Consider the following 27108-nt stretch of genomic DNA (forward strand, 5'->3'; position numbering starts at 1 on the left):
CAAGCTCCGGGGGCCACTCCCTACCTGAACTTGACTGGGGTTATTTGCCCCTGTTCCGGCGACGTCCCAGCAGCAGGCTGCTGTGCTGTTGTCTGACTGGCCTCCGATGTCCTCCGCTGGCTGCTGCTCTCCATCTCCGAACGGGTTTCCCAGTAGACCGTGCGTCTGGCTTCCGGGGGGCTTCGGGAGGTGGATGGCGGCCGGGAAGCACAGCCGTCCAAGGTGCTGGGAGCGCTGGATGTGGACAGGTTTCGGCAGGCAGGTGCCTCTGACGACGCAGAGGACTGGGGCTCGGAGGCCTGACGCGGGAGCTCTGGGCGATCTGGAACAGAGGGTACAGGAGATCAGGAAGTGATGTGCCCCAGCAGAGAGCTCCCCATGCATTTACCAACCATATTGGGACATTGCTTGGCCTTTGAGTGCCCCAGGGTCTTTGATTTCCCACTGGGGAGCAGAGTCAGGGCACTCATGACCTGCAGAGCCCTTTCCAGGAATGGCCAAGCCAGTTCAGAGTAAGAACCAGCTGGGACCTTCTCCCCAGCCCTGAACCTCCCCCTAAACCTCAGCTGTATTTGAGATCCAAAAGAACTGAACATCCCTGGTTATTCTCCAGTGTCCGGGGTGCCTCCACCCTTCCTGGGCCAGCTGGTCCCAGAGTCCCATGGGCCTGAGGCAACGCAGGAAGCTTGGCTGGAGGATAAACCCTGTACTCAATAGGGACAGCGGATCTGGGCTGGGATCAAGAGGCTTGAAGAAACAGCCAGTCCTAAGGGCTGAATCCTCAGAGCGTTGCTCTCACCAGCACTTCCGACCTCCCTTGGCCTGGCTGAGGGAGACAAGCTCACCTGCTGGGCTCTGCCCCAGTTTGGTTCTGGAGCCCCCTCTGGTCGGGTTTTTGATGGGCAGCGGTGGGGGGATCTCCTCGCTGTGTGACCGCCGCTGGATGGGCCGCGAGGGGACCAGGATGGTCTCGTAGGTCTTGTTGCTGATGTCCATGCCAGTGCAGCTCCACCGGTTCTGGGGGAAGAGGGCGGGCTGGCCCGTGGTTGGGGACGACGTGGACTTGAAGGATCGCTGCAGCGGGCTCAGCTGGATTGGGGGGGGGAGGGGGCAGGGGAACAACCATTGCTTCCTTGCTGCTGTCCAGAGACCCTCAGCAAAGCCACCCCTCTCAGTAGCTTGGTGCCCACCAGGTAGGTGCTCAGCATAATCACCTCCCCACTATGTTCCTGGAACCTGACTCCTGCTGCCCTTTGCCCTGTCATCCAGGTGCTGGGTTCCTCTGATGTTCTTGGCTTGACATAGCAATGTGCAGGCCTAGTGGGCAAGCCAGAGATCCAGACTGGTTTTCGGGAAAGTTTGGATCCTGGTTCCCGTGAAGCCAGCCAGCTCTGAAACAGACTGCACTTTGGGGTGGGGTGGGGGGACATCTACTCTATTCGCTAGGAAAGGGAACTTTTAAAAAGTGGAAGCCCTAGTTCACATTTGCCAATTTTGTTTTGCGAGGGAACCATTTGTTTCAATCACGTTCTCTGGTTTCCAGGGGGGAAATCTCCGTTCTCTCTCAAATCAACCTGGTTTTGTTCCATTACACACTGTGTGTGTGATACACACACACAATGTGTAATGTGTGTGTGTAATAGTTTAAGATAAAACTAGGGCACCCTGCTCTCTGGGGGCGGAGTGTCTGGGATTCCTGTGAGTAGCCAGCGTCAGGGGCTGGATGTCACAGTCGAACGCTTCTAAGGGGACTCGGGTGCCCGGAGGGGAGCGCTCGAGAGGCTGGTGGCATTCAAGACTTGCCATCCAGTTACCACAAGCAAGATTCCCCCATGCTAGAGGCAGGGGAGTAACAAGGGGACTCACACTGCTGGGTACCCCGAGAACTGTCATGAGCGTAGGGGGTCCTGCTTGCCCCTGTAGGAAGGTGGCCCTGGGCCTGGCAGGAAGGGCTCTGCCCATCCCAGAACCCTGGCCTGTCAGAGACCAGGGACGCGCACACATGCTGCTCAGGAGAGCAGTACCTTCTCCTCCAGCTCCTCCTCACTGTCGTAGGTGTATTCCTGAGAGGCCTCCCAGTCGTACTCCAAGTGCACCTGCAGGTTTAGCTTCCCGGCCTGTGCCTGCTCAAGCTGCCAGAAATTTGGGGTGCGAGAAGATTCAGCTCCTCGGCAGAGCCCTGATCTTCTCCGATCCTGCATGCCCCCAACCCACCCCTACCCCACGGCACAGCACCCCCAACTTGCTTCCCTTCTCTGCCTGTGGCAGGAGTCATCCAGGCTCTACAGTAGGACCCTGCTTCCTCCCATCTCCATTCTGAGAAAGGACCTCATCCCACAGTATGCCCACCTCCCTCCTTGCCCCGTACCAGGCACCTGTCCCTGTCCCCCTCCCCCCGGCCCCGGACAGCAGATCCCATCCGCCCTCCTCCCGCAGCAACCAGCCTACGTTACCGTGAATACAAAGTGCTCGACCTACCAGCTCTTCACACTCAACATGTTTGTGCCTCCTTGCCACGTCCAGGGCTGTCTCGCTTGCTGCATTCACTGCATGGGGAAGGAGAGGAAGCCAGGTTTGAGTTACCAGGCCCCGCCGAGAGCACCCCTCGCTCCCTCCCCCTCAGAGATCCCCCCAGAGCAAAGGGACACCCGAGGCGGATCAATGAGCAGCAAAGCCCCATTGAACCACCGCTCCCTGAACCAGAGAGGGCCCCAGATCTGACCACCAGGCTCAGGGCCGTGTCTGTACTTTGATTGCCAGCAGGAGATGGTGGGCAGGATTAAACCAGGCTGCACTGAACCCAACTTTTCTGCACCCCCATAGCTGGTGAGTGGTAACTGCAGGAGCTTGTTCCTGCTCCATTCCACTCAGCCTTGGGGGTCAATAACTAAAGCCAGGCAGGAAACACGTTTCCCATCCCAGGAGAATTCGAGATTTTGTTAAAAAAATTCCCCATCCCGAATCAAGAGAAAAAAAAAGTTAATCTCAAATTTTCACAGACTGAAAATCCAAAAAAATACTTCAGATTGGATCAAGAGAAATGTTTTGATTCTATTCAGAGCTTTTTATAAATTTTATAATGCAATAACAAAAATTTAATGCAATAAATTAACAAATTTCTAAACAAAATAGGCAGCCGGACCCCAAAACCAGAATTTGGTTTACAAAAATATATATATAAAAAATTTGCGATGTTTCAACTTTCAAAACTTTTTTTGAAACAAGAACTTCATTGAAACCATCCCTTTCCCACACACTGTTTTGGTTCTGACAAATTGTCATTTTCCAATGAAAAGGGGTTTTGCTGAAAAATTCCTGCCCAGCTCTATAAATACCCCCAATCTCTCTAGATGATCCGGGGGTCCCTTCTGGCCCTAAACTCTACAACTCTCTAGAATGGACCAGAATTGGATCCCCTGCTCTGAGCAACCTTCCCACCCTCAACAGGAATGGAGGAAGCTCCCTAAAAGTGGGGGTACCCGAACTGTGGCCCCGCCTCTTTCCCCAAGGCCCCGCCCCCACATTGCCTCTTTCCTCCCCCCAAGGCTCTGCCCCACCTCTCCCCCCACCTCCCAAGGTCTTCCCCCTGCTCACTCCTCTCCGCCCCCTCCCTCCCCAACGCTCGCAGCCGGTAACAAGTGACGGGACCATGGCCCCCTTGGCTCTCCCTGTTCCAGCAACCCCGACCCTCAAACTTTGTCTCTGGATTTGAACTTCACAGCTCAGACCCACCTCCCATGTAAACATTTCCCCCTATTTTCACACGTTCAAACAAATTGCCATGATACTGTCATATTGTTTAAATCCTTTACTATTAACATCAATTTAAATGGGGAAGGGATCTTTGTGTGGTCAGCACTCCCTTCCACAACTGCCTAATCCAGGCCAGGACTTAGAAACACCCTTTCCGGGGAGGGGCATAGGCAGCACAGGCTAGACATTAAAGAGCCAGTGAGAACCACAGGGTCTGTCTGTGTCCTGCAGCCTCAATAAAGAATCTCCTGTACAGTCATTTCATCCGAGTCCTGTCTCACATGCGAGATACGATCAGGGCTTGTCTACACCCAAAACTGCACCTCTGTGACGAGAACGCTATAGCAGGACTCGTGTGGTCGCTGAGGCCGTACTGGTGTAAAAGGCGTTCAGACCAGCCCTAGCCACTCCTCTTCCCAAATCGGAATAAGCTCTTCTGGTGTGACGGCACCAGAATACGGCTATAACTGCATTCACACTAAGAGTCGGATCGGTCGAGCTGTTTTGGTGGGGGGGGGGGGGGGGGGAGAAATCACCCCCACCCCCAATCTGAAATAGTTCAGCTGGTACAAGAATTCTGGATAGGCCCGACTTTGGGACCTGTCGATATACCAAAGTGACACAGTTTTAGCTATCCCAGTATAGTTAAAGCAGGACAAGCCTCATAGCCTGGATGCGCTTATACCCGTACAGATGTATTCGTACTGGGCTAGCTATTCCTCTAGGGGAAGGGGGATAAACTGTACCGGCATAAGGCACCTTTATACCAGTATCACCATGCTTGGGGTTGTACTGGTCTAATTAGGTCCCTACAAATATCACATCCCTAACAGTATTAAACCAGTACAATGTGTGTGGGTAGACCAATTTTAGTGCATGCCTCCCTCACTCACACACAGAGTCTTCACTGCAGAGTTAACTCAGGTGATCAGCAGCTGGGCTAGCCTAGCCTGGGATGTGAGCAGCCTCACTGCAAAGTCCTGCCTTAAGTTCCGGGGTACATCTTCACTGGCCCATGGCCTGGCTGTGGCTGGCCCGGTCAATAAAATCAGTGTGAACGAGAGAACCCAGCAAGGGGGGGAGGGTCTCCGAGCCTGGGCTCCAGCCCAAGTGGGAACATCTACACTTCAATTTTTAGCCCCGTGGCATGAGCTCCGTGAGCCCCAAGTCAGCTGAGCCAGTCTCAGACTGGTTGGCGTGAGGGTATTCTTTGCAGTGTAGACGCAACGTATGACTTCTGGGAGCACATCCCATGGTTCTTTATACCGCAGTAAGATGAGCCACTCTACCCTTCTTTCCCTGGGAACTGTGGGAGAACTCGTCTGTCCTTCTAGGCACATGGGGGCAATTGTGGGAAGGCATTGGAGGACTATTAGCACTCCAGGGGTTTAGCCTGCATCCATACTGCAAGTGGGAAGGTTACCCTTCCAGCCTGAGGGAAAGCAGTACCTGGGCTAACCCTCCCTAGGTGGCCAGCAAGCCTGGATTTAAAGAATACTCAGGTTGGAGGGTTGTGTGTGTGTGTGTATGGGAGGGGGGTCTGGGATAACACCCAAGGGAAAGCCCCAGCTAACTGTGAAGTGAAGACAAAGCCATATATTACAGCTCACCAAATACACATACTCTACAAAGCAAGCCGCTTTGTCATTAACCTCTAGTCTAATCAATGATTAAAAAAAGAAACCAAAATAAAAAATTGACGCTGAAGGGGAACATTTAAAGAATTTTCCTAAGTCAACAATATTGAATAAAATGCAAGGTATTGTAAGAGTGGCATTAATTAAATGCTAAGTGACTGAATCGGGAATAATGACATTAGACCAGTGCTGTAATTAAACGATGAATTGATTGAAAGGAGCCATATTAAATTCAGAACACTACAATACAAGACCGATCACTGCACAAAAGCCTTTAAAGGTTTTACAGTGATTTAAGTCAATTAAGAGTTTAAAAACTAACAAACGTTCCAAAACTGATTACGACTAGGTGTGATGAAATCCACATACATGGCAAATATGGGTTAGCGTCTCTCTTACACGCACACAAAACCAGTTTGACTTGGTTCTAATGTGTAGAGAAGGATTATGCATAACCTGTTAGAATAAAAATGGGGAATCGCTGTAGTGGATAGGGCACTGGACAAGGAGTCAAGAGACCCACGTTCTATTCTGCTACTGACTGCTCTGTGCCTCAGTTTCCCCATTTGTATCAGAGATAATGCTATTTATCTCCTCCCTGCGCACTGTATGCCTTAGTTAATAAGGTGAATGAAAACCTTCTGATGGAAGTTGCTGTGTTAAGCACAAGATAACCTTTGTTTCATAGAATATCAGCGTTGGAAGGGACCTCAGGAGATCATCTAGTCCAACCCCCTGCTCAAATTTTGTAGATTTCTCAGTCTCCCTGCAGTGTGGAGTGTGTACGAAGACAAGAGACAGAGGACAGATGATCTAGTGATTAGGACACTAGCCTGGGACTTGGGAGACCTGGGTTCTATTCCCTGCTCTGCTACAGGCCTTGGGCAAGTCATTTCCCTGCTCTGTGCCTCAGTTTCCCCACTTGTAAATTCGAATACCAGGACTTCCCCTACCTCACAGAGTTGTTATGAGGACAAATACATTAGATTGTGACACACCCAGCTACAACAGTAATGGGAGTTAGATAAGGACCTAGGACAGAGAGAGACAGATACTGGCTGGCCCCTTTGTTCTTCCATTAAAATTTTGGGAGAAATCCAGATAGCCCCATTTTAAAATCTGTTCTGATTTCCCTCCTCCCACCAGCCAGCACAATTCCATAGGGCAGGAGCATCGTATGGCTTTCCCTCCAACCTCCCTCCGGCCGCGCTCCCTACCTGTGTTTGTGGCCGCTTTCCCTTTCAGCAGCAGCTTGAGGCAGTTGGGCTGGTTGTACTGAGCACTGTAGTGCAGAGCTGTGTTCCCGTCCTGAGTCACCTTGTCCAGGTTGCCCCTGCACAGCGAGGCAAAGGCAGTTGAAGATGCAAGCGTGGGTCAAACATCTCCCACCAGAGAGACAGCGTGGCCTAACTGGGGTCTGGGAGTCAGGAGATGTGGGTTTTATTCCCAGCCCTGCCACTGACCCACTTGAACTTGGGTACGTCACTTCCCCACTCTGTGCCTCAGTTTCCTCATCTCTAAAATGGGGAGAAGGCTCCTGACCTGCCTCTTGTGGGTGATGGGAGAATCAGTGACACTCCAATCCTTGTATGAAAGGCGCGCTGCCAGTCAACAGCAGAGAGATTTTTATTCCCCCACAAGGGAACTATGTCAAGAGAGTCCTTCTCCCTCCCCAGTTCCTGACATCGTTGTTCTCCAAATTCCTTCTAGTTCAGCTTCATCCTTCTCATGCTGGGAACGAGGGGCACAGAATGCAGTATTCCAGCCAGGGGCTCACTGGAGTCGCATGGAGAGCAATTATCTCTGTGCTCCATTGTATATTACAGCCATGGAGCCAGCCCATAATCACAGGGGCCAGTGGACAGCTTATTGGATAGACCTTATGGCAGCCAGTCTAGGTCTCTCTACCACCACTCCCAGTTTCCAGGCATCTCCCCTTCCCTGCATTATCATCTGCCTTTTGGATTAGTCCCTCCCCACAATTTATTCTGAATCAAATTGGTTATTTTCTGCCCCAATTTCCAACCTCCCTTGTTACCTTTGGATTAATCCTCTGTCCTTGCAATTCCTCCCATTTTAGGGTCAGCTGCAAATCCCACCAGCTTTCTCATTAACCTCCTTCTAGTGCAGGTGATGAAGACCAGATCCAAGTGGAGAACTCACCTCCAGCAGCACAGTGGGTCTCCCAGGCAGGAGAGCTCTAAGTTACATGTATTTTTCGTGGAGCCTCCCCTCCCAGCATTGACCAGGCCTGCACCTGCTTAGCTTATGAGACCCAACATGTTCCCAACCCAAGATGCTATGGCTACCAGCCACCCACCTGCCATCCTCCCTGGGTGAAGCTTACCCATTCTGAATGATGAAGTCCACCAGTGGGAGGGAGGACTTGTCTGCATAACGCACAGCCAGGTGCAGAGCCAACTCACCCTGGTCCTGTCACAGGGGGGAGAAGCAGCAACATTAACCCTCTCTCCTCTACAGCACAGCTTGGCTTGGCACATTCAATTAACAAGAGAACATAAGAATGGCCATATTGGGTCCATCTAGCCCAGTATCTTGTCTTCAGACAGTGGCCAGTGCCAGGTGCCCCAGAAGGAATGAACAGAACAGGTAATCATTGCATGATCCATCTCATCATCCACCGCCAGCTTAAGGCAGTCAGAGGCTAGGGACACGCAGAGCAGGGGTTGCATCCCTGAACATCTTAACCAGCGGAGGATAGGCCCACCAATGGCTCTATCCTCCATGAACTTATCTAATTCTTCTTTGAGCCCTGATCATGGCAGCGTCCCAGCAGGGGTTGTAGATTTGATGGCCACTCATCTCCTGAGAGGCCTGCAGAAGATGTGTCCTCAACCCCAGAGACGAGGAGGAATATCTGGTGTCGCTTAGCATCAATTGCCGAGGCAAGGGACAGCAGGATCCAAGGGAAATCTGGTCTGGGCCTTCTCAGCTGTGAGCTGCTCAGAAGGGCCGGTGGAAAATTTTCCACTTAAACCATTTATCGATGAAAAATTGGATATTGACAAAATGAAAATTTTCCATGAAAAACTTGTGTTTTCAAGAGAAAATTTTCAATATTTCATCAAACAAGCCAAATGCTTGAAAAAGTGAATATTTCAGTTCAGATAGCCTGCCGTGGTGCCTCTTGGGAATTTTAGTCTAGTTTCTTTATGTCAAAAGAAAAGGAGTACTTGTGGCACCTTAGAGACTAACCAATTTATTTGAGCATAAGCTTTTGTGAGCTACAGCTCACTTCATCAGATGCATTCAGTGGAAAATACAGTGGGGAGATTTGTCCACATATCTATTCAGGGGACACCATCATAGGGCCTAATCACATCAGCCACACTATCAGAGGCTCGTTCACCTGCACATCCACCAATGGGATATATGCCATCATGTGCCAGCAATGCCCCTCTGCCATGTACACTGGTCAAACTGGACAGTCTCTACGTAAAAGAATAACTGGAAACAAATCAGACGTCAAGAGTTATTACATTCAAAAACCAGTTGGAGAACACTTCAATCTCTTTGGTCACTCGATTACAGACCTAAAAGTGGCAATTCTTCAACAAAAAAACTTCAAAAACAGACTCCAACGAGAGACTGCTGAATTGGAATTAATTTGCAAACTGGATACAATTAACTTAGGCTTGACTAGAGACTGGGAGTGGATGGGTCATTACACAAAGTAAAACTATTTCCTCATGTTTATTCCACCCCCCACTGTTCCTCAGACGTTCTTGTCAACTGCTGGAAATGGCCCACCTTGATTATCACTACAAAAGGTCCACACACACACACACACACCCCGCTCTCCTGCTGGTAATAGCTCACCTCAAGTGATCACTCTCCTTACAGTCTGTATGGTAACACCCACTGTTTCATGTTCTCTATGTATATAAATCTCCCCACTGCATTTTCCACTGAATGCATCCGATGAAGTGGAGCTGTAGCTCACGAAAGCTTATGCTCAAATAAATTTGTTCGTCTCAAAGGTGCCACAAGTACTCCTTTTCTTTTTGCGAATACAGACGAACACGGCTGCTACTCTGAAACCTGTCTTTATGTCATCATTCTCCTCTATCAGCCAGGTTCCCCAGCTGAACTATATATCCCATGATGCATCATCAGAGTCCCCGGCCATGGTGCAACTGCCTCCACTCGCTGTGAGACAGGGCCATGATGCATCATGGGAGAACGTAGTCCGAGCAGGGAGCCCAGCCCATGGAGGAGAATGGGAGTAGGAGGAACTATGGCAGCATTTCTGAATCAAAATTTCAATTTTCAATTTTTTTTCCACCAAACAATTGAACTTTTCAGTGGAAATTTTGAAAACATGATTTCCCCCTCCGCCCCCATTTAGTCACAATTTTTCCAAAGCCCATTTTCCAACTGGCTCGAACGCTCCGATCAAACCAAGAACATCAGCATTAGCATGTCACTTCTTCACGATGCTACGTAGGCAGAAACTCTCACTCCCAACAGCCCTGTTTGTGGTGTGATTCTCTATCCCCAGCTCATCTGCAAGGCCCCTATCCCATCCACATTTCAGTTCCACTTCTTCGGTGTTGCTTATAGTGAACCTAATTGACTTGTATAAGAGTCAACAATAGAACTGTGGTTTCCTGTCCCCTCACCTGTCTTTCTGTCTGTCCATTCTCAGCCTCTGACTCCCTCAGGGCAGGGCCTGTCCCTCTGCATGCGTTTGGAAAGCCCCAAGCACACAGCAGGTCCCAACAGAAATGGCTAATACATGGCAGAAGAAGTACCTGAGGATCCTTGGGCGGAAGTTAGAAGAACTTGTTTGTACAGGGGCATTGAAAGGTGAAACAAGAGAGGCCACATGTCACTGGCATGCGAGATGCAGGGCTCCACGCTCTTCCAGAGAGGTGAATTTCAACAGAGCAGGAGAAGGAACAAGCTTTGAATCCACTTTTGACACATCTTCCCTGAAGCTACAGAATGACGCGGCCCAAATCCTCCCCACATGCTCCAAAGCTTCACCTCAAGGGCCTTACTGTCCCGAGTGTTTCGAAGGGGAAAGGCTGTCAGGAAAGACTGCAGCATGCAGCAGAGATCACCTGGGCACATCTTAACCTGACCAGTTCCCTGTCATTGCAGGGGCCTTGGGTACTGGTGACACCTTGGACTCTCCTGTTCTCTGCCTGTGGCATGCACCAGTTTAGTTTCCTGTGCACTGAAATGTTTTTGGCTTAACACGGGCGTCTGGGAGATATTTAATGGCCTGCAATATACAGGAGGTCAGACTAGATGATCAGATGGTGTCCCTTTCAGCCTTAGACGCTATGAAACTCATCTAAGCCAGAGCTGCAGCAACAGGGTTTAGCTGGGAAGGTCTATGAGCTGCACCGCAGCATGGAGATGGGGTCACAGCTGGCATCAAGCATGAATCACACTGACTGTAGGACTCACCCAGCGCAGTGCAAGTGACACCTAGCAGGATGGCCAGCATTTATGGTTTGTATTCCCATAGCAGTAGGAGCCCAAGGCATGGACCAGGCCCCCAACCTGCCAGGCGCTGGGCAAACGCAGAACAAACATGGTCACTGATGGCTTGTGCCCCAGACAGCTTATAATGCAAGTAGAAGACAAGAGCTGGATACAGACACGCAAGCAATGCTCACCTGGCTGTCAGGGCTAGCCAGGGGTTTTGCTAGATCATGCCCCTCCGCAAAGGCTTGTAACAAGGCAAAGAGATCCCGGTTCCGAATGGCTTCCCAGAGCCGGTGTGGCTCATCCCTGCCGGCTTTCTGGACATACTTGCGCTCCATGTATTTGGCCATGATATATTCTTTCCTGGCGCTCCTGCGGGCGGGAGGGAGGGAGCTAGGTCAGCGAGGTCACACCAACCCAGCCTTGCTGCAGCTTCCTGAGCTGAGACTAACTCAGGCACGTCGGACCAAACAGCCCTCTCTCCCCCGACCAGAAAGGAAAGGCGTGGCTGGCCCTGCAGCAAGAGAGAGAGACCCCCTCACCTCTCGACTGACTCCTTGGGCTAGTGGATTTTGGACAGGAGGCTGATGAGCTTTGGATTCAAGCCAGGACAGGGGCAAAGCAAGAGTAGGAAATACACCTCCGGACAGGGATGAGACAGCTGGTCGGGTTTGGAGGAAGCTATTTGCTGATGGCCCCAACTAGAGGAAGGTACCACCTCTACCCTCCTCCCAAGTGAGCCCATGAGAGCGAGCAGGTCTGGGCCTGACACACACCCCCTCACGAGCTCGCTCCCCCGTGTCTTACTCACATATCGCTGCTTGACGAAGGCTTCAGATTCCCCTGCGCCGGCAGCGTGGCCTCCATGATTTCGTTAAACCGAGCATTTCCAATACTGACCGCCAGCTACGAACGAGAGGGGGAACACCAGCCCCATAAGCACAGGTGTTTCTGTGCCTGGGAGCCCCCTGGCTTGACTTGCCTGCCAGCTAGTTGGTTTGCTTCACACCCCGGAGACAGAAGAAACGCCAAGAGAAAGAAGCTAAAGAAAAACTATAGCGGAGACATCCATCCTTCCCTAGAGATGGGCTGAGGCCAAGCTGCATTTCAGGGCTGGATTCAGGAGCACAGAGAATTTGTGAGTGGACCTTGCAAGATCTCTGCCGTCTAGAATGATGGGAACCTTTGAAATCTAGTTGAGTGTCACAAAACAGGCCGGCTCTCGATCTGGACTGCACTAGGCTTAGCTTTCATGGCCATGCCTGTGAATCTGGGGCTCTGATGGAAGTGGGCAGAGTGCTAAGGAGAAGCAGAAAAGGGGAGAAAGGAGACGGAGGCCCCTACGCACGGGAGCCACTTACCAGCAGTTCAGAGGTGCTGAGAACGTCGAGGGTGAGGGACTGTATACGGGAGTAGTGCACCCCCAGCTCCCGGTGAATGCCTGAGCACTCAATACACGTCAGGATGCCCAGGTTGATGGAAAGCCACGTGGGATCTGCAAGGAAGCGGTACAGCACCAGTCAGCGAGCTGTGACAGCCCCCCGGTGGCACATCCTTCCCCACGTCCCCACCTGACCCCTGCACTCTGGCACCTCCTGGCCCGTGGCAGGTCGGTCGCTTAGTCCTTTTTACCCAGATCTCCGCATGGTGTCAGGGGAGAGCTCGCTGGAGAAGTCCCTCACCTCTGCCCTTGCCCCGGGATCACCACCCCTCCCGGCTGGCATCCAGCTTCCAAAAACAGCCAGGTGTAGATGCTCACAGGCTCACGCCATGTCCAACTAGATCACAGAGACAGCGTGCTCATCCTGGTCTAATGGCTACTGGCTAATGGCAACAGGCTAAAGCCACAAGACAAGGCAAAGCTAACAATGCTAGTGACATGACCAGTACCAGGCTAAGGGCGCCAGGCCCATGCACGCGCTGAGATTGCCCCTTGCAACAGGGCTTCACAGCATCGGAGTCCCCCATCACTGACCTACCTGGGGCCCCGCAGTCACAGCACTGCTTGTTGCCTGGCATGCCCTTCACCTCGCCAATGACCAGCTTGGTGAGCTCCTGCAGGCCAGCGTCCGTCACCCCCCTGGCCGAGGCTGCACAGCCGCTTGGGTCACCCTTGAAGGCGTTGCTGAGGGCTTCATCCTTGCTGTTTTGGAGCACAGACACCCAACTGGACAGGGAGGGGGAGAGGGGAGACTTCAGACAGGGACCCAGGCAGCGAGGGACCAGGAGAATGGAAACCGAGGGAGGGATCATGAGAGGAAGAGAAACAAAAACATTTTCTAGGCTAGAGAAACAGTGCTGTGGGTAACAGGGTCCTGCCTCTGCACAAAGCCCAGGTCATGGCTGGGGATGGCTGGACGAGACATCGTTTGCAGCCTTCGCTGCTGCTCCTATCTTGACCACAGAGGGCACCGTAATAATAAACGACCATCCTGAGCTTGTATATAGCACAGTTCCTCAGCAGATCTCAAAGCGCCTTGTGAAGCAGGACAGTATCATGGACAGTATCATTATCTGCCTTTCATAAAGGGGGGGAAATGAGGCACAGAGCAGGGAAGTAACTTGCCCAAGGTCACCCAGCGGTCACCCAGTGGTAGGACCAGGAACAGAACCCCGGTCTCCTGACTCCCAGTCCAGTGCTCTACTCACTAGACCCCACTGCATCTATACTGCAGCATGATGATGCAAGGTGCTCCCACCCTACAGGGGCCAAGCACAGCATCTTCACATGTGGTGCTCACAACCTCTGTGGGTCCTGGGAGCTAGACAGCAGGCACAGGATGCAAACCTACAAAGCAGATCATCTTGCCACGGGAACCGAGTGCCCTGTATTCTGCAGTGGTGAAAGGGGCCCCCGGACTCAGTGCAACATTCTGGCTCATGAGCTATTACCAGCAGCAGAGTGAGTTTGTGTGTGTATTGGGGTGGGGGGGTGAGAAAACCTGGATTTGTGCTGGAAATGGCCCACCTTGATTATCATGCACATTATAGGGAGAGTGGTCACTTTGGATGAGCTATTACCAGCAGGATAGTGAGTTTGTGTGTGTGTGTTTTTTTGGAGGGGGGTGAGAGAACCTGGATTTGTGCAGGAAATGGCCCACCTTGATTATCATGCACATTGTGTAGAGAGTTGTCACTTTGGATGGGCTATCACCAGCAGGAGAGTGAGTTTGTGTGTGTGGGGGGGGTGGAGGGTGAGAAAACCTGGATTTGTGCTGGAAATGGCCCAACTTTAGATAAGCTATTACCAGCAGGACAGTGGGGTGGGAGGAGGTATTGTTTCATGATCTCTGTGTGTATATAAAGTCTGCTGCAGTTTCCACGGTATGCATCCGATGAAGTGAGCTGTAGCTCACGGAAGCTCATGCTCAAATAAATTGGTTAGTCTCTAAGGTGCCACAAGTCCTCCTTTTCTTTTTGTGAATACAGACTAACACGGCTGTTACTCTGAAATCTACCGATTTTGCAGCCCCAAGCAGTCACCGCTGAATTGCCACCACGCCCGGAAGAGCGGCGGAGCTGCTGCAGAATTGCTGTCGTGGGACACGGACTGCCGCCCCATTCTCAGCGCCGCCCCAAGCACCTGCTTGGAAAGCTGGTGCCTGGAACCAGCCCTGTGGCTCGCACATCTGTGCCCCCCTGCTCCGCGGACAGAAGCCCTGCAAGACTAGTAGCCATTCCCACGCAGGGAAAGGGGAGGATGGGCAGAGAGGATGGTTGCTGTCACTTACACAACACACTCCTGTTCATCCTCAGCCTGGAAGTGGTATGTCCTGTTATCTGCAGGGAGAGGGAAAGGGAGAGGGGACAGGTGAAAGGGATGCTTTCAGTATCTGGGAAAGCCCATGATCCCCAGCCAAGTCAGAAGCACAAAGCCAGCTGCTTCAAGAGGCTGGATAATTTTAGCAGGATGATCTATGCAGCATAGTGAAATAAAGCTCTTGACCTGTACTTCTGGAAACCTGGTTCAAGTCCAACCTTGGGCCACAAGTGTCATGATTTGGTAGATCTCACCTCACTCCACAGGGGACATTTACCCTCATCACGTAAGGATCATATAATTGGTACCTTCCACCTGGGGGAGGCCTGGAATTGGAAAAAAGGGGCGGGGGGTGGGGAGAAGGGTGTCTGTAGCCCAGGAGAGCGGAGATGCATTGGTAGAGCTGTGGAGGGGTAGAATCAGGATAGCTAGGATGTCGGTGAGGAACGAAGGCCATTTCAGAGCTGGGAGAACTTTGCACAGAACTCAGTTATGCTAGTCCTGCCTCTAGCCCGCGATGGCCATCTCTCAGTTTGCACCCCAGTTAAAAATACACCTTCCCTGCTCTCTTTAAAGGATAACTCTGAGGGGCTGCCCAGGTGCTGCTCTGGGCGGGGGCGGAGAGGAAGAGAGCTTTATTCCTAGCCAGAGAGATGCCTTGTAAATCCATTTTAAGAGCCACAAATGGGGAGAGCTCAGAATTGTAGAGCAGATGCAATGTCTTATCCTGGACCTCGAGAGCATGAGATACTGGGGCCCACATTTGTAACATTTCAATTGGTATTCTATTGTTTAACAGCGCGATTAAAACTGTGATTAACTTTTTGAATTAACTGCGATTAATTGACATCCCTAGGCATTGCTGCGCTCAGCACCATGGGGCCTAACTGACTTAGGAGCCTACGCGCATTTTCAAAAGGGGTTTAGGCACTTGGGATTTTGGTGCCTAAATCCCTTTTGAAAAGGAGTTTAGGCTTCTAAATCATTTAGGATTTTGAGCGCAGCAATGCCTAGAGATGTCAATTAATCGCAGCTAACTCAAAAAAAGTCAATCACAGTTTTAATTGCACTGTTAAATAATAGAATACCAATTGAAATGTATTAAATATTTTGGATGTTTTTCTACATTTTCAAATATGTTGATTTCTATTACAACATGGAATGCAAAGTGTACACTGCTCACTTCATATTGGGTATTATTACAAATATTTGCACTGTAAAAATGATAAAAAATAGTATTTCCATTCACCTCACACAAGTACTGTAGTGCACTCTCTTAATCCTGAAAGTGCAACTTACAGATGTAGATTTGTTTTTGTTACATAACTGCACAAAAAACAAAACAATGCAAAACTTTAGAGCCTACAAGTCCACCCAGTCCTACTTCTTGTTCAGCCAATCGCGAAGACAAACAAGTTTGTTTACATTTACGGAAGATAATGCTGCCCACTTCTTATTTACAATGTCACCAGAAAGTGAGAACAGGCGTTTGCATGGGACTTTTGTAACCGGCATTGCAAGGTATTTACGTGCCAGGTATGCTAAACAATCGTATGCCCCTTCATGCTTCGGCCACCATTCCAGAGGACATGCTTCCATGCTGAGGATACTCATTAAAAAAAATGATGCGTTAATTAAATTTGTGACTGAACTCCTCAGCGGAGAATTGTACGTCTCCAACTCTGTTTTACCCACATTCTGCCATATATTTCATGTTCTAGCAGTCTTGGATGACGACTCAGCCCATGTTGTTCATTTTAAGAACACTTTCACAAAACGCAAAGGCGGTACCAATGTGAGATTTCTAAAGATAGCTACAACACTCAACCCAAGGTTTAAGAATCTGAAGTGCCTTCCAAAATCTGAGAGGGACGAGGTGTGAGGCATGCTTTCAGAAGTCTTAAAAGAGCAACGCTCTGATGCAGAAACTACAGAACCCGAACCACCAAAAAAAGAAAATCAACCTTCTACTGGTGGCATCTGACCCAGAGAATGAAAATGAACATGTGTCGGTCCACACTGCTTTGGATTGTTATTGAGCAGAAACTGTCATCAGCATGGACGCATGTCCCCTGGAATGGTGGTTGAAGCATGAAAGGACATATCAAGCTTTAGCTCATCTGCCATGTAAATATCTTGCGATACCCACTACAATTGTTAAATAAATGGTATTCTATTATTGTTTAATGGCGCGATTAATCTTTTTAATCACTTGACAGCCCTACTAAATACCTTTCCAAATCTGGGCCCAGGGCTATCTCATTTTTCCCTACTCACGCGTCACAAGGTCAAAGCACTTCTTTTCCTCCGGGTGAGGTCTCACTTGGCAGGTCAGCAGGTTCAGCTTCACGGGAGGCCGGTTGATCTGGGAGAGGAGGAGAGTGGGCAGGTGAAATGGGAAGTGAAGCGAGCCAGAAGGACTGGGATGCTAGTCGCTGTTTAGGAACACAGCCATTGTCAGACAGAATCAGACCCAGGCTTCATCTAGTCTCCAGCAGTGATCGGCACCAGATGCAAGAACCTGACATTAGAGAGATGTGGGATCATCTTCTCCCTAACCTCTAATAGTCCAAGACTGGAGGGGCAGTACAGCCTAGTGGTATCACACTGGACTGGGACTCAGGACACCCAGCTTCTATTCCTAGCTCTGCCACTCACCTGCTGGCTGATGTTGGAAAAGTCACTGCCCCCTCTCTGTTCCTCAGTTTCCCCCACATGTAGAACAGGGATAAGCAGCTCATCTACTGATGAAAAGGCATTACAAAAGACCTCGAGGTTTTCCAGCGTTTGGGCCAGCATTAACTATGCTAACTCTGGATATTCTTGTTATCTACCGAAATGCCCAGGCCCCCTTGGAATCTTGCAGAATCTTCTTTTGCAGAAGAATCTGAGCCAGAGCAGTTTTTAAGTTGCATTTTACTCCCTCTACCTCTAGAGAGCAGCCATTCTTTCTACCTGAAGTTTCTACCGATTGTCTAGTCTGGAGCCTCAAGGCATCACTTATGCTCCCTACCTGAAAAGGTGATAGAAAACCTTCTCCAACATGTTCTCTCTCTCTCTCTCTGTCTCATTTGTTTATGTCAGATGAAGTTGTTATAATGCACCCAGTTTGGGGTTGCTTTACAAATCCCGAGGCTGGGTGGAGTTTACCAGAAGTTTAATGCACCAGAGTTCTAAGCAAACCTTGGCAGAGTTATGGACTTGCGTGTGGAGGAGGCACAGATTCAGGGGCCAGATGAACCCCTAGGAAACAAACCAGCCAACCTTTGCACAGCTCTGTATGCCATTTTGAGATAAACTGGCAGCTCCCCTTCCCACTGAGACACACATAAGGAGCAGGGGATGAAGAGGTACAGACCTGATCCTTTAAGCGTAAGCTAAAAGGTTACCATCAGTAGGCACATGCTCTCGGGCTGCGATTTGGATGCCTGTTCGCATACCCATTCATAGGAGGTGCAGTTCACCACACAGGCTTGAATGGATTTAATCTACAGCCTCCATAGCCATAAACAATCCCTTGTTAGGACGGTTCCATGGTAGGCTGAACCCAAGCACCACCCATCCGCCAGCGCCCGGCGCTGGGCCTTACCATGCTGTGCGAGATGGTGAGGCAGCCATACTTCACCCCACACTTCCTCTTCTGCCACACTTTCCGGATTCTAGGACAGGCAGAGAGAAGGGAGTGAGGGTCCATTTTGTACCTGATACTCAGCTTCTCCCACAGCCCTGGTGACCCCCATGGCCCCTCATCTCGCTGATGGGCTTTAGTGGGGAGTATCGCTTCCTGGGTTACCGTAGCACTTCCTTTAACTCACCCGATGTAGAAATACCCCTCGGAGCCCTGCTCAAACCCTCCGACTGCCCAATCTTCTCAGTCCGCTTTCTCTGTTCGCACCAAGTGCCTCATCCCTTCCCTTAAACCCGACGCACGCCTCTAAGAGCCTTCTTCCCTCAGTGCCTGAGGCATTTCCTACCCCAACGGTTGGCCCATTGTACACAGGTGAAACTCTTCCTTCTCCTTGGCAGAGTGCTGCTCCCATTAGGCAGCGGCTTGCTATGCCCGTAGCATGGACCTTCTTCCTTTTCAAAGGGAATTTGGTGACAGGCTGGTAACCCTGGAGACTGAAGTCCAGGAGAGATGCTTGCAGCATAGGCTTCCTTACCAGTCCTGTGCTGAAAGGACCACATCTTGGGACAGTTCATCTCCATCAGGCGCTGGCCTCTCTGCTGAGGTTCCCAATGTGGGTAGCAGTTAGTGCCAGGCTTGGACAGGACTTGCATGGGATGTGGACACCTGTCCACTAGGAAATGGACTGACGCCACCAAATCATTTCAAACCTGACTCCTAATAGACATCAGCTACGGAGGAGGGTCACTCCTGAGCTGGGCTACTTCCAAACCAGAGTCCTGTCCCAGGCCCCATATCTTATCAACCCCCCAACCATCCAGCCCCTCGTTCCATTTTTTCCCCTTTCCACCCCAAAGGATCCCAGATGCAGGTACGTCCACGCAGCAGCTGGCAAGCGTAATTTCTAATGGGTGCGTACTCACTAGCTCTGCTCCAGCAAGTGACTGACAATAGCAGCGTGGCTGTGACGACTGGCAGCTTGTGCTAGCTGCCCGACTCCACACCCAAGGGGTCGGGCGGGACGGTGCTTGGGTAGCTGGCCCAAGCCACGCAGCCACTCTTCTCGACCTGAGCTGGGAAGTCCACCTACCAGCTGCCGTGCGGACATCCCCTGCGTGCAAGCACGTGGACTGGGCAGAGACACGAGGGCTTTCGAGGATTCAAAGCTTTAAGGCCAGGAGGGACCATTTGGATCATCTGGCCTGAACACCTGCACGGCCCACACCAAAGCATCTCCCCAAATAATTCCTGCACCACTTGATCCTTCAACAGCCTCGTCCTACGGCCACCGGCCTTCCCAGAGAACATCAGCTCTTAATGAGCACGTGAAGAGTCTATCTGAAAAGGGAGCAAGCAGGAGCCAGTTCGTACGCACCCATCGCTTTTCTTGCACAGAAAGCCCGACTTCTCCGTCCCGTACTGCTTGTTCCCTTGGTGCTGGTGGATGCTGTAGCCGCTGCCAGAGTTCTTCCTGAGAAGGTTTTCCTGAACTCACCAAGGACAGAACAAAAATATAAATATATATTCAGAGCATAGGCCTCAGGGTCTGTTTCTTTGCCGCATCACAGCCCTCTTGCCCTGCTAGGGCCTGATCCCTGCTGGCCCAATCCTGCAGGAACGCCCCAGACCTTCCTCTTAATGTTGTCCACAGCACCTCCAAATGCCCTCCAACTTTATTATGGCCACTTGGAGAATCACTTAGAGCTCCATCATCCTGACTTCCCGGGGCCTTCTCCTTGATAGCGAACTTCTCCTTTCCCATCAACTTTCTTCCCTTCGGAACCTCTGGGACACTTGTCTTACCCTTCTGGCCAGCCTCACCCAGCCTCTGACTGCTTGCCGGTCAGTTCCTGACCCTTTCCTACCACCACTGTGACACCACCCAGGTGGCTAGCAATGCATACCAGCTCCCAATCATGGATCCTCTCCTCCCACATGGCATCATCACGCTCTCAAGGCTGGGCTCTCAGCTCGGTCTCTGATGCCCAGGAAGGCCCACTGAAGGCCAGAGGAGCCCTTCCATTGATTTCAGTCGGCTTTGGATTGGTTCCCATTCTGTCTACCCACCTGCCTCCACTCTGGCTGCTCCTGGCTACCCTGGGGAAAGTCAATGGGTAACAGGGCTGTGTCTCTCTGTAGAAAATCCAAGGTAGGACGCTCATCAGGAGGCCTAGATCCAACTCTGTTGGCTATTCCCTCACTGTGCTAGGCCCCTTCGTTGCCTAGCAGAGTAGGGGAATAGGCCAAGAGCCTCACCTCTTTGTTCTCCAGCTGCAGGATGCCTCGGAGGGAGTCACGGATCTGAGTGAGCTCCTTCACCTCCTCCTCCTGGGCCTGGTGCAGCTGAAAAGAAAAGCAGCAGAAGACTTTAATATGATCATCCATGTTACTGCCATCCTGAGCCTCTCCATCCTCAACAACATGGGGAGCAGAGTGCAGGGAGGCGGGTGGTCATCTCTCTGAAGTAGGGCAAGAACATAGGAACTGCCAGGCTGGATCAGAACAGGGCCCATCTAGCCTGGTATCGGATCTCCTAAACGGGGACAGTGGCAGAATTGGTTCTCATGTATCCACTCGTTCACAGACACGCTCACAGATGTATAGTAGATTGGAGAGGTCTGATTTTGTTACAGAAGTTATGCTGGTTTATGCTATGGTATCATATCCATTTGGATGATTTAAAATTCCCCCTACATCGCTCCGGCAAGCACTGTGCACATACAGCACTAGCCCCCTAGGGCCCCTATTAGCAATGGGTTCTAGTTATCACTTCATCCAGTTTTCCTAGTACTTTAGCAAGACTCACTGCTCTGATTCATTGGACCACCCGCAGCACCTTTCTGGAACGGTAGCTGGACTCCAGTGTGTTTTCTCTTGAAAAGTTCATAGATCCTTTGGAGTCCATTGTAGGGAACAAAGTAAAGGGCTGATCCAAAGATGTGCGGAGCATCTGCAACCCGTGGCTGAGAATACTTACTGCATGTAAAGATGTGGCGAGCTTCTCAATGAAAGGGTAGAGATTCTGAGCAGCCTTCCAGCCATCTTGGAAGAAACTGAGCAAGAGAAAAATGTCAGCCAACGGCATCGCAACACCATTCATCAGCCATGGCCAGGTCCTTCACAGCCAGCTACGAGAAACCTGCCGTCAGCACTCGGGAGTTCCTACCACGCTGGCCCTCTCAGCCAGCGCTCACCAAGAACACAGTCAATCAAGGTCATGCTAAGGCTCCCAGTGAGCCAGTCACTCTGCCTGATGGCCTGAAGGAGAGGGGGTTCAGAATCTACAGACCACCTCCAAACCCAATGGTCCCATTCACATTGTGCCTATAGACATTCAGCTTACAGCAGCTGGAGTATAAGCTTGTGATGCGCCCAATGTGCTTCGCAGGGGCAGAGAGGGCAGGGAAGACTCCTTCCCGTCCCTGAAATGGATCACCAGATCACTCCCTTCTCATTACAATCAGCCGGATGGTGGGCTGAGGCCGAGCCTCTCACCTCTCATCATTCAGGGCTTCATCCCACTGCAAGACATACAAGCTCAAACTCCACTCAGTTCTTCTAGCCTCTTCCGGAGTGACTCAAGAATATGGCACAGATTTGTTCTAAAACCAGAGTCCCAGATCTGAACACCTCCACATTTGGGGATGTTGGAAATCCAGGACTGGATGCAAGTTTTATGTGACAGCCTCATCTCCTATATTGTTCTGAAGCAGCCTCCACTAGAGACAGGGACAGGGTCGAGAGGTCAGCTGCCATAGATTCTACTCCCAGCTCTGCCACTGAACTACTGTGTGGCCTTGGGCATGTCCCCTCACCATGCCTCAGTTTCCCTATCTGTAAAATGGAGGATCACATTGAGATCCTCAGATGAAAAGTGCTCTTCAAAGTATCATTAATGCAATACAAAAATGAGTTTGGAATTGATGCAATTAATATTAAAATATTACACATTAATGCAACTAAGTGCTATTAGGGTAATTTCGCTCTGCAGAGAGGGATTGCTTTAGTAATGGACTAGTGACACTAAACAAAGTAACCAGTCACTGGACACAGCACCAGTAAAATACCCTTTTCTGTGGCCCTTGAGCACATGCTTAATGTCTCCCATATTCAGCAAAAGCATGTGCTTAAATTAAACTCCATGGGGATTCGTTTCTCTCTAGCTCCTGGGAGTTACAGCAAATGAGGGCAAACTGGCAAGTCTAGAGTTCTGCTCCAGGAAGTGACATCGCCATCTCACAGGACGTGCCGAGTGGGGTGGTACCTACTTATGTTGCGCATGGAAAAACTTGATCAGGCTCTGCAGGAAGTCTGGACCTTGCTTCGTCTGGCTCTCGTTAGCTTTCAGCAGGTACTAGAGAGGGAGAAGAGATACCGAGTTAGGATGTCGATGAGGGACTCCTCAAATGTTGGACTAGCTCAGAGGGGAGAACTGGAAGACGCCAGATTTTTCAGAAGTCCGAGTCTTCTTTTTGCCATACGGCCAGTTCTTTCGTGGTCCGATTCAGGTCTGGAAACGGTGACACCTCTAGATGAGCCTGAACAGCAAAGTTCAGCTCCAGATCTGGGTGCGAACTTACCCCCGAGTCCAGAGCGTTTTGGTTCAGGTCCCATCAGCCGCGTAGCCAGGTGGAGGGCACAGGGGGAGCGATCCAAAGAAGAGATGCCACTCGCTGCGGCACTTTTACTCCCCCGGCGGCGGGCTGGGGGCCGGCCTCACTCGCGCCGGGTGTCTGCAGCCGCACTGAAGGTCCCGCCGCCGGGTGTCTGCAGCCGCACTGAAGGTCCCGCCGCCGGGGGAGTAGAAGTGCCGCAGCGGGTGATGCCTTTTTTGGGGCTCGCGCCCCCTGTTCCCTCAACAGGGGAAAATTTAAAAGGGGCCAAGACATTCACAAGGCGCCACTTGTGCTCAGTGGGGGAGCGGCCGCTGCCTCGCTCCCCCCTAGCTACGCCACTGGGTCCCATCTCCAGCTGAAACCCTCTGAGAGCCAGGTGAAAAAGTGGCCAGTTAAACTAGGCTTTGCCCAGCCAGATGAGTAGTGTCACGCACAGCGAAAGCGATCCCCAGTCATTTTGCACATCAGTTCAAGATCCACCAGAGCTGCCTCTAAAGCTTGGTCTCAGCTACAAAAAGCAGTTGTGTTTCACGAACACGGGCTCAAGAAGCCCAGCCTAAACACCATGACTTTTCCTTGTGCAGCATTGACACATGTAACTCAATTTTAGCAGGTCAAGCGATAACCTAGGTCTCTGAAGGCTGTTGGGCTTTCCTTCCCTTGGAAAACCCAAAGATGCGGATTGGGAGAGCTCTCAGCACCCAAAGGTCAAGGATTGGGTCTATGGGATTTTAACAAAGAGCATTTTTCTCGCAAGTGTTTGTTAAGTTTTGAGTTAAATACTATGTTAACCAAAAACAATACAATTTTAAAACAAACAGTCCACATAAAAATATTATTCCTCCTTTCAATTAATCAGGTTTTACTTGTATAGTAGCTACAGTGGCATTAACCTAATAGTTCTTCAGTCATCCAGAGAGAGAGAGAGAGAGAGAGAGAGAGAGGAAAAAACCCAAAAACTTTTAGGTCTTCTTCATGTAAAAAGGGCACAATCCCATTTTCAGCTAACGCAGCTGTCAGTGGCTCTCAGCATTGGGCTGATGATGAATTTCTTCCACTCCAATTTTATTTTCTCATAGAAATGGCCACAGTGGATCAAACTGGGGTCCATTTAACCCAATATCCTGTCTCCAGCAGTGACCAGCAGCATCAGAAGGAGGAGCAAGAAACCCTGTAGATCATGAATAACCTGCCCCCCAAGGGGGGTTTCTTCCTGACCCTGATTAGTTAGAAGTTGGCCTATGCCCTGAAGCATGAGGATTTAAATCCTCATCACACTCTGGGTGGTCTCATTGTCCATATAAATGTTCAATCCTTTTTAGAATCCAGCAGAGCTCTTGGGTTCATTGGCCTTTTTCTAAGTAGCACAGTGTTGCAACGGCAAAGCCGGCGTTGGGCTTGGTTCGGTTCATGCTTCTGGAAGACGAGGCAGCAGCGAAGGGGTTAAGGTGGCTTTTATTAGGAAGCTCCTGTGTACATGTATTTTGGAGGCAAGGAGCATGAGGAGGCCAGGGGGAAAGGGTTGTGTGATGAGCTGGATTCTCTTTTTATACCGTCTCCAAGACGGCGGCAGAGTAGAGCGTTACAGTCAGGTAAGGACGGGGAGATTTTTATTTCTCCGTCCTTGCCAGGAGCACAGCTGGAGAAATGTGTTGTGAGCCCAGAAAAGGGGGCATGGAGGATTGGTGTAATGGGCCAAAGTAGAGCTATCGAGAGCCTTTGTTCAAGGTAGGGTGGGGGTGAACGAGAGATAAAGAGGGAATATAGCTTTAATGGGCAGTACTGCTGTCGAGTGGTCAGAGGAGAAGATTGGGACTCCTGGATTCTCTTTCTGGCTCTGAGAAGGGAGTGGTGTGTCTAGTGATTAGAGCAAGAGGAGGCAGGACTCCTAGGGGGAGGGGGAGTGTCTATTCTTGGCTCTGCCACCAACTCCCTGGGAGACCTTGGGCAAATCACTTCACCTCTCTGTGCCTCAGTTTCCCCCTCCACAAAGCAGAAATTATACTTCCCTGCCTTGTGAGGTTAAATGAATTCTTTGATGAAAGCAGGAGCCTGGGGATGCAGCAGCTGCTGTCAGAGCATGCCCTGGTCACAAACAGCGGGTCAGCGATCACCAGGTGGTCTGGAGCTGATCACTCCCCGACCCCAAAGATGGTGCGGGGGGGGGGGGGGGAAATGCAGTCATGGGCATGTGCCATTTTCCCCTCCTTGTCCCCAGACCGTGACACCTCCCAAAAGGAAGAACAGGCCGTGGCTGGAGGCACATGACTCGGAACTGCCAGCACTTGCAATGCACGCTGCTGGGGCGGGGGTGGGGAGGCGCGGGTTCCATGGATCCTGGCCCCATGCTCTCAATCCATCCCCCAAGCAAACTGGGTGCCAACACCGAAACATTTGGCCACGGAGGACTTATAAAATACTGGCCAGAAAAGCCACATACAGGTTCAGACTGGAATGGGGACTGCCTGGCTACATGTCAGACCCTGTACAGCTAACTAGGAGCGGAGATTCCTTGGTTTTGGTACTCCCAAGGGTATGAGATAGACTGAGGGGAACAGGTCCTAAACCCGCCCAGGGATAGAACTGAGCACGGAGCCGAGGGTGAAATCAAATAGCCCTAATGTAGCACAGCAGGTACACGGGGGGAGCACCGCACCGGGCGGGGCGCGGGGGTGGGGGGGTCGGCTGTGAGATCCCGTGCATGCATCTTCTCTCTTTTTCCACTGCAGCCCCTGGAACAAAGCCCCTCCCTGCGGCTGCACTGCGAACACTGAGTGTTTCCATGTGCTGTTATTTATTTAACAGTGAAGCTATTCAAAGGGATGACTCAGTCCCTGGCTCACCCCCCAGAGCTCCAGCCCTCCACGTAGCCCAAAACCACAACAAGGAATGCAAGCTGCCACCGCTCCATGGCTCTTTCACTTTCCCCTCAGCCCCATCAGCAGCTCGCAAGATCCTCCCCTCCACTCTCCAGCCCTGCCAGGATTTGGCCACATGGGCGGCCCACTCCGCAGCCACAGCCTGACACTCAGTTCTGGCTATGGCAGCTGAAGCTCGTTGGAGACCCGCTCCAGGTGCAAACACTAACCATGGACCATTCCCCAAGGTGCACTTTTCTTCAGACCTGTCCTCTGTGAGGATGTTGTCTCGTGGATAGGGACTCCTGTGTGCTGTTCCCAGATCTAGGAGGGGTGTGGCTCTAGTGGTTGGAGCAGGGATTAGGAAGTCAGGACTCCTGGGTTCCTTTCTTGTTTCCAGGAGGGCAATACTGACTAGTAGTTAAAGCAGGGGAGTAGGCAGCAGGAATCCTGGGTTCCACCGCTTACCGGCTGCGTAACCTGGTTTGCTCACCTGTTAGACTGGGATAATCGTGATCGCCAAGCTGGCAGGGCCGGTTTGAGGCTTGACTCACTAACATTTGCTTCCAACGCCAATGAACAGCAATGCAGACATGCAAAGTGTTATTGCACAAAGCTGAAATCCTCCCCTCTTGGTAAATCACTCCTGGGATTTCCCCTGGCTCTTCCACCCCCCTGGAGCAGGAATCTCTTGCTCTCACCCGATTTCTGGCTTTTCCTCACAGACTGGCCAGGACCTGCAAAACGACAGATCCACACATGCCCCCCAAAAATAGCACACAATTGCATTTGTGCGGGCTTCACAAGCTTGAGCACAAACTTGGCCCCGGGCCGTGCAAGCAGCTCCTGAGATGCCGAGCTAGTCGTCAGCAGCACTAACTCCAGCTTTGCAGATACCGTGCGCAGTCGTAGGAACAGCTGGGACACAGCCGTGTGGCTATTGGTGCGTAGGACATCTTCCCAGAGAGAAGCGCAAAGATCCCCAGTCAAACACCTGGCCCTGAGTTCTGGGGAGGGTCTGGCCCCAATGAGATTTTTTTTTTCTTTCTTGCAAACAGTCCCTGCTGTGGGACAAAGTGAACGGGAAGCAACTCAGCTTGCCATGGGCTTTGCAAGGGGAAGACCATGATAGCAACTCAAGCAGAGGTGGCCCTCCGCACCCAGAGCGAAATGGGGCTGGCACTAAGCTTCGAGACACACGCCAGATCTAAAGGTGTTAGAGAGTCAGGTCAAGGCAGATTCCTAGCGCTGGCTGGAGACCACTGGGGGTGGAGGGGCGCCCCAAGCAGCAGGAGGGAGTTTTGAGTGTCAGAGAGATTGGGATATTGCCCACAGCTGGGCTGTACTCACCTTGCACTGTGAAGGGCAGGCCAGGGCCCAGGGGACTGGGCTCAAG

General features: G+C 51.2%; 1 protein-coding gene across 4 annotated transcripts in view; it reads right to left on the reverse strand.

Annotated features, from left to right (window-relative positions):
• The window catches only part of ASAP3 (ArfGAP with SH3 domain, ankyrin repeat and PH domain 3), a 72605-nt gene that overhangs the window by 6838 nt on the left and 38659 nt on the right, over positions 1–27108 (reverse strand). For 3 of the 4 annotated variants that reach the window (XM_073317919.1, XM_073317922.2, XM_073317920.2), the window contains exons 7-23: positions 22507–22592; positions 21216–21291; positions 20495–20581; positions 19614–19723; positions 18200–18269; positions 16888–16975; positions 14582–14630; positions 12830–13017; positions 12212–12345; positions 11662–11756; positions 11042–11222; positions 7738–7823; positions 6608–6723; positions 2479–2546; positions 2025–2132; positions 846–1089; positions 25–322 (exon numbers count right to left, since the gene is read on the reverse strand). In XM_073317919.1, coding sequence (XP_073174020.1) covers positions 25–322; positions 846–1089; positions 2025–2132; positions 2479–2546; positions 6608–6723; positions 7738–7823; positions 11042–11222; positions 11662–11756; positions 12212–12345; positions 12830–13017; positions 14582–14630; positions 16888–16975; positions 18200–18269; positions 19614–19723; positions 20495–20581; positions 21216–21291; positions 22507–22592 — 2084 coding nt within the window. The remainder of the gene's footprint in view (positions 1–24; positions 323–845; positions 1090–2024; positions 2133–2478; positions 2547–6607; positions 6724–7737; positions 7824–11041; positions 11223–11661; positions 11757–12211; positions 12346–12829; positions 13018–14581; positions 14631–16887; positions 16976–18199; positions 18270–19613; positions 19724–20494; positions 20582–21215; positions 21292–22506; positions 22593–27108) is intronic. The other variant, XM_073317921.1, reaches the window with a different exon arrangement.

This window comes from Lepidochelys kempii, chromosome 19 (assembly GCF_965140285.1).
Source record: "Lepidochelys kempii isolate rLepKem1 chromosome 19, rLepKem1.hap1, whole genome shotgun sequence".
Lineage (NCBI taxonomy): Eukaryota > Metazoa > Chordata > Testudines > Cheloniidae > Lepidochelys > Lepidochelys kempii.